The sequence below is a fragment of the Lepidothrix coronata genome, unplaced genomic scaffold (genome assembly GCF_001604755.1).
Source record: "Lepidothrix coronata isolate B3197 unplaced genomic scaffold, Lepidothrix_coronata-1.0 Scaffold1, whole genome shotgun sequence".
NCBI classification, from domain to species: Eukaryota; Metazoa; Chordata; class Aves; order Passeriformes; family Pipridae; genus Lepidothrix; species Lepidothrix coronata.
The window spans coordinates 14,857,013-14,863,922 of record NW_016690181.1 but is presented as its reverse complement, the minus strand read 5'-3'; the positions used below and the strand labels follow the sequence as shown (position 1 = coordinate 14,863,922).

The following is a 6,910-nucleotide window of genomic DNA, read 5'->3' as shown; positions in this document are numbered from 1 at the left end:
GCACAGGTGTGCGGGCGACGGGACCGCAAGAAGGGCAGCGGCGGCAAAAGGCCCAAGGAACGGAGGGGTTAAGTGGGAAACACCCGGAGCTCCACACAGAGGGCTCCACTCCGGGCACACGCTGCCGCTCTCCACACGAGGGGACAGGGCCGGGGGCGGCGGGGAGCTGGCCCCGGAGCGAGCCGAACACCGGCGCACACCGCACCACCACCACCCCGCCCCCCCGCGCCGGGATGTGCGGGAAGTGCCGGGCACTGTCCCCGCCCCGCCCGTCACTGGGCGGGCCCCGCGCCGCGGGGCGCTCTGGGCCGCGCAGTCCCTGCGCAGTCCCCGCCCACCCGCGCTGCCGCCGCCGCCGCCGCCACCGAACTACCGATCCCAGCGGCCCCCGGGCCCTGACCCGGCCCCGCCCCCGAGGGAGCGGCTCCGGCAGGAAGGCGGCAGCGGGGCCCGGTCACTGAGCCGCCACCATGAGCTCGGCCAGGGAGTCCCAGAGCCACCACGGCCTGAAGCGAGCGGCCTCCCCCGATGTAACCGGGCGCGGGGCGGCGGCGCGGCGGGAGGGAGGAGGCGGTGCGGGAGGAGGCGGCGGGGCCGCGGCGCGGCGGCGGAGCCCCCGGCGGGACGCGGGGAGGCCGCGGGCGCCCGGGCGGGCCCGCGGCGGGGCGGAGGGGCCGCTCGGGCGGGCGGGCGCAGTGAGCGTGTGCTCCCGCAGGGCTCCAGCAGCTGGGAGGCGGCGGATCTGGGCAACGAGGAGCGCAAGCAGAAGTTCCTGCGGCTGATGGGCGCCGGGAAGGTGAGGCCGCCCCGTCCCCATCTGCCCTCATCCCATCCCCGCGGGCACACGGGGCCGGGCGGGGGGAGCCCCCGGGCCCTACGCGGGGCTCTGTGTGCGATGGACCGCCGTGCGCCCTGGGGGGAACCACAGCAATCAGAAGCGACGGGGCTTTGGGGTTCTCCTTCCGGGAGGGTTTGGGTTTCACAGCTGTTGTGTCATCACAACACAAAACGTCGCTCTGAAGTTGTCGAGTCCCTGGGCTTCGGCTTTGTCCCCGCCCCATGCCTTGATGCTTTCAGAGCGGCTCGTAAAACTATCTGTGAACGCGCCTGAGAGAGTCCTTGTTACAAACTAACAAACCCACGTATTAGCTCTGTAAAATTCTCTTGCGGTGGAAAAAAACTTAAAAAAAAAAGGTAGCTGATAGACTAAACCAGTAAAGTAGTAAACCTACTTAATCCATCCAGGAAATATTTTTAAAGAGAAAATGCTCTAAAATTATATTTTGGTTATGCTTGCTGCAAAAAATATTGCAAACCCCATAAAATATAATAATTCTTTGGTCATGTATAAAATGTTGGTTTCGTATTTCCATTTTACTTACCCCCAAGACAAATATTTTCACTTGCATTAGCTTACTTTACTTGAATACCATAATTTTGTAAGCTAAAATATTTTACTGTATTAAAGAGGTGAAAGTTGATACTTCCTAATGGATAGGGATACAATGCCCTATTAAAGCATCCCACTACCACTGATCTTAATGTCTGCTTGGATACTTAATGCTGCTTGCTGTGTAATGCCAGTTCTTGCCTGTTGGGACACACTTGCTAATGAGCAACTACCAAGCCAATAAATTAATGAGCACTGTAAAGTTCTTACCTGATTCTGTGACCAGTCTGAAAGTGGGATCATTGTAAGATGCACAGCCTGAACTATTGCAGAGTGCCAGAGAAAAGGAAGATTGTCAGAACCTACATATGCGTTTGTCCAGCATCGTGTAGTATTGTTTTCACAGCAAGAAGCAGGACAAAACAGAACCAGCTTTGGGGTCTGGGAAGAGCAAAGAGTGTCTAGTTGTTGGGGTTTCTTTTTCAGAAAATCCAGCAAAACAAAGATGAAACGAGTTCACCAAGAGGCAGCAGCTGTTAGCTAGTGAAACTTACAGTCCTACAGTTGGTTGTCAGGGTTTGACAACAAACCGTTTTCATTTGAGATTCCAGGATGCTGGCAAAGCTGTCAGTGCACCCTAAAGCTCCAAAACAAACTGCCTTTTCTTTTAGAAAGAACATACTGGCCGCCTTGTTATCGGAGACCACAGATCAACCTCTCACTTCAGGACAGGTCAGTTTATCCAACAGCTGATACAAAGTTGGAAATCTAACCTTTATTTAGGAACATGCCAGTACTTTGAGTAGATATTGCAGGGAGGAAATTCAGGTTTCATGGCTGCAGCTGAAGACGGGTCAGGCTGTGGAGTTGTTCCTAATTTCTCATTAGATTACTGACAAGCAGTTTCTCTGACTGCACTTGCCTTCTGAAGTCCAGGTTCAGCCAAGTAGTCAAGATGGTCAAGTACACTTGTGTACAAAAGCCCTGGCAATCAGGGCCTGTAGGTCCTCAGTGTTATTTTGCTGTCAAAATAAGTCTTATTGCTATTGGCACCTTGCAGTGTTATACTTCCTTGCTGCCAGGTATGGATATCCAAACCTTGAAATTGTGCATGGAAAAGAATAGGGTTGATTTCTACCTCACCTGGTTACCTATTGCTTCTGCCCTAAAGCAATGAGGCAGAAGCTGAAAAGTAGGGTCATCTTGGCAATCAGCAACAATTGCATGTCATGTATGACCGTGGTACCCTCTTATCGTGGTAGTAAGTCAAAGTACATTGCACCAAGGTGGGTCAGACTGCACTGCCTGAGAGAAGCTTTGATAAAGCTGTGTAGAATAGCAGCTCTCACTGTTCCAGAAAACTTGCCATGATACACTCCACTGATAATTTTTCAGTTGATGAATAATTATCTATGGACCAAAAGAAGCCTGAGGATTGGTTCCAGTTTCTGCTGTTAGCCTGCAGAGTGACTGAGAATCACTTCCTCATACCTGAATTTCCTAGAAAGGAGATGATGTTTCTCCTAAGGAGTCATAAAGAGTCAGTACTGCTTTGTTATTAGCAAAAGGTTAAAATGCTGGTTTTTTCACCAAAAAAAAGGACATCTATTTTCTTAACACTGCTTTGTCCAACATACAGTATTGCCCTTTTACAACAACACACAGCTCTAACTTCCAAATGAGGAAATGTGAATTTGCAATACAACCTTTCAGCTTCACAGAGATACAAATTAAAAACTAGTGTTGTAGGCCTCTTGGAGACATTTAGAGATTCCTACCTTTTAAAAGAACAGAGGAGTCTTAACCATTGTAGACCATGTTTCCCCAGTGAAAATGATTATTTATTTACTTATTTAAACAAGTAAGTAAAGAGCATGTAGAAGTAGCTTGTGAAAATTAGTGTTTCTGCTAATTCCTAAATATGGAAAAATGCAGAGCTGTAGTAACTGCAGCTGGTATTTCAGGATGCATGAAACAGTTTCAGATACAGGTCTATAAACAAGAGTAGTAGTATTGTCCTGAGTTCTGATGCTATATATGCATCATGATATAATCACAGTAATCCTGTGGTATGTAGTAAAGGTCAAAAACTTTCTCCTTGCTGTGACATGCTGTGCAGTATTGGCAGGAAGCACAAAGAATTCACGCTGAGTTAGGTTGTTTAGTGGGATGTAACACTGTGTGTAGTACAACTGAACACATCAGGTCTTAGGAACTTTGTATCAAAGCAGTTCTGCTTGCACACTTGATACAATTGCTTATAAATCTGATGGTTTGTATGCAGTAATACTCTGAATCCAGTAGTTTAAGATGGTTAAATTTAAACTTTTTGACTTCGTAAATGTGACTTCATGTAATTTGATGTCTTTGTTAATTTGAATGAACCATAACCAAAGTACCCTGGACAATGCAGGGGAAGAAGACAAGAAAATGAATGAAGAACTGGAGTCCCAGTACCAACAAAGCATGGACAGCACGATGTCTGGGCGGAACCGGCGCCACTGCGGACTTGGTTTCAGTGAGGTACTGAGTTTATTTCCATAATGATTTGGCTTTCACTTCACTAAGACTGGTTTAAAAATTCAATCGCCACCACTAGTGGCAAACTTCCACAGTTTGGGTTAAAAGACAGAGTTATTGCAGGCACTTGTCTCCTGTTCATGTACAGTGTGGTGGCCATTTAGATGCCCGGAAGGGATTGATGCTTCTTGTTGTTCTGATAAGAGGTATGATATTCTTAATGCTCCATAGCACTCAAGACTGATTAGGGCAGAAAGTGACAACAGGGTGTTGCCAAGGAATAATACATAACTAGGCAGAATAACCATCTGTCTTGTTGCTGAAAGCTAATTAATCTCAGCTTCTTGTTGTAGGGAGGCACATACCTCTCTGTGGTCCTGAAAAGTAAAGGGTCAGACTTGCTGTACAAAATCCTGCAATGAGTTGACACCTGCCTAGTCTTGTACTCACAAGGAATTCCATAGGAATGAGCTGGAAGAGTAGGGTGACAAAAACCAAGAGAATCAGGTTATTAGGAACATGGCTCCATCTGCCAATTGAAAGGCACAATAATTAAATTTTTGCTAACTCTTAGCACCAATAACTGCATAAAAACATAGCTGATGTTGCCAGAGTGAGTAAAACCACATGTGCAGTGCTGGGAATTCTTAATGTTACAGCCAGGAAGGCTTTGCTCTTTAGGACCATGAACAAAATGCCCTTTGGGATTGTTCCAGTTAGCAGTATCATTGGATCACTTCAGCGTTCCTCATGTTGCAGTTTGATAAACTTACTTTGAAAGATCAGTCACAAATGTGAATTCCTGATGGGCTGGCTGTTAGTTCCATTGTGTCACATTCCGTGACAAGTATTCCAGTGTCAACTACTGTGTGGACCGAAGTGCGGAATTACTGAACTGATGTGATCTGAAACCTTTCAGACTCGCTGAATGGTGTCTTTAGGATTTCTGCTGTAATTAAATAAACCAGTGACTGATTTATGGATGTCACAATTGGCATGGGTAACCACCTCAGGGGAGTTGCTCTCTTGTCTAAAATTTTGTGTATTCCAGGCCACTGTTTAGCAACAAAGCCCATTTTAGTAGCAAAATGAAAGGAGCTGTTAAGCAAAACATTATTAGCAAAACATTCTCGCTGGGAAATCTTAAATGTTGCAATGGAGTTGCCAGGAAATCAAGTTATATCTGTCTCATAATCTGAACTTGTAGTTTCAGGAAGATGAAGAACAAGAAGAGGCAGCTGGACACTCCTCTGATGAGAGTTCAGAGGACTCTGAAAGTGGCTCTGATTCGGAGCAAGAGGAGTCTGCAGAGGAGCTACAACCTGCTGAAAAACATGAGGAAGCTGAGGTTCCAGAAAACAAAAAAGAAGCAAAAAGCAACTATAAAATGATGTTTGTGAAAGCCAGTGGTTCATAACTGCAGATGTAACAGCTTTGTATTTAAAGTACAGTAAGCCTTATTGTTACAGTGCAAAGTGGAGGACTGCTACAGCACAAATCTTTGTATTTTGATTTTAAAAAGACCCCGTTAGATGACAAAAAGTAGTATTTGCTTTCTGTTGCCATGGATAACATTTTTATGGGCACAGTGATATTACTGGGTTTTTTAAAGTGTATGAAATCCTGGACGGAGAAATAAATTTGTTCTGCCCAATCTCTACAATGTTATCTAAACTATCCCTTCCCTTATTCCATGCCAGATAAGGAAGCTTCATGTTAGTGGTTTATTCAGTTAGTACCCCAGTCTTGAATTTTTAACTATTAAGATTACATGTGAATTACGTGATGTTGCATTAGTTGTAAAATACCAATATCAGCATTATTCTGTGATGTACTAGAGCTTTAAACAATGATTTTGTCTATAGATGCTAGTGTTGGCAGGGCTGAGAGGAGAAATCGCTCACTTTTGTGATAGTATTAATCACTGTATCCATCTGAAGTCCTACAGCAGTTGCATGGAGAAGATGTTTTAGAAAAACATAATACAACAGAAGGCTCTAATTGCTTCTTTGGCTTTCTAATGAGGGGAATAAGCTGTAGTTTTTTTCTACCTTTCAGTAGAAAAAGAGTGATTTTTGAATTACTGGTTCCTGGTTATAGCACTGAGCTGTTATTAAAAATAACTCCTCCCGAAGAAAAGTTTACTTTGAAAGAGAAAGTATACTTTGATAATGAAAAGGATATACAAATCATTTAGCTTTTTTAAAATATAGAATAAAGAGTTAAGTACTTGAGCCCTTCTTCCTTTTCTCCCCATACATGCATCACTTGAAGGTCTGAGTCAATTATCACAAGGTAGTACCTCTCAAGTCAACTGATATGCTTAGAGAGCCAGTAACTCCTTCCAGCAAGAATTAAACGCATCCATTCCTCTGCAAATTCATTGCATTCAAGTAATGAATAAAATATCAGAGCTTTTTAGACTTTGTTTCCTCTTAGTACATTAGATCACCTGCCTCTCCTTGCTGGGAGAACAGGACATCTGATCTGTACCTCTGGTACAGCCATGTTCTGCCACAGCAGTGTTTCAAGAAACACTCCGGATGCTCGTGGAGAATTCCATTCCTGTGTACAATTTCTGACGTGCAGACAGCATTTTCCAGCCAGTCGGCTGGCAGGAAAGCAGCAGTTTGTACTATCATTGCATAGTTATTGAATGTAAACATTGCAGCATCAGTTATTGGGGGAGGACTTGGAATAAGTTACATTATGAAAAAGAATAAAAGTAATATTGTAAATAAAAACTGAGTGTAGATTTTGATTTATATGTTCTACGATATTTGCATTTAATACAAATTTTTTTAGTCATTCAGCCCCGAATGGTCAGTCATTTGTACTTGACTGATATGGATATTTTGTTTTCCCAATACTGCAAGCTGCTAATACATAGAGAAAAAAATCAGGTTGCTTGTGCATTGTGAACAGAGAGAACGTCACCATAACTTAGGAAAGCTGTTCTGTCTCCAGGAAAGAGAGCAAGGCCCTCCCCAAGAGATCAGC

The 6,910-nt window shown here is 44.7% G+C and overlaps 1 protein-coding gene across 1 annotated transcript; it reads left to right on the top strand.

The window, feature by feature from the left end:
* The first annotated feature begins 366 nt into the window (after positions 1–366).
* On the top strand, positions 367–6,654 carry CUNH11orf58 (chromosome unknown C11orf58 homolog). The gene is made up of 5 exons (XM_017812943.1): positions 367–530; positions 716–796; positions 2,062–2,122; positions 3,804–3,913; positions 5,118–6,654. Exons 1-5 carry the CDS (start codon positions 471–473, stop codon positions 5,325–5,327), a joined length of 522 nt encoding a protein of 173 aa, XP_017668432.1. The 5' UTR covers positions 367–470; the 3' UTR covers positions 5,328–6,654.
* The last annotated feature ends 256 nt before the right edge of the window (positions 6,655–6,910 follow it).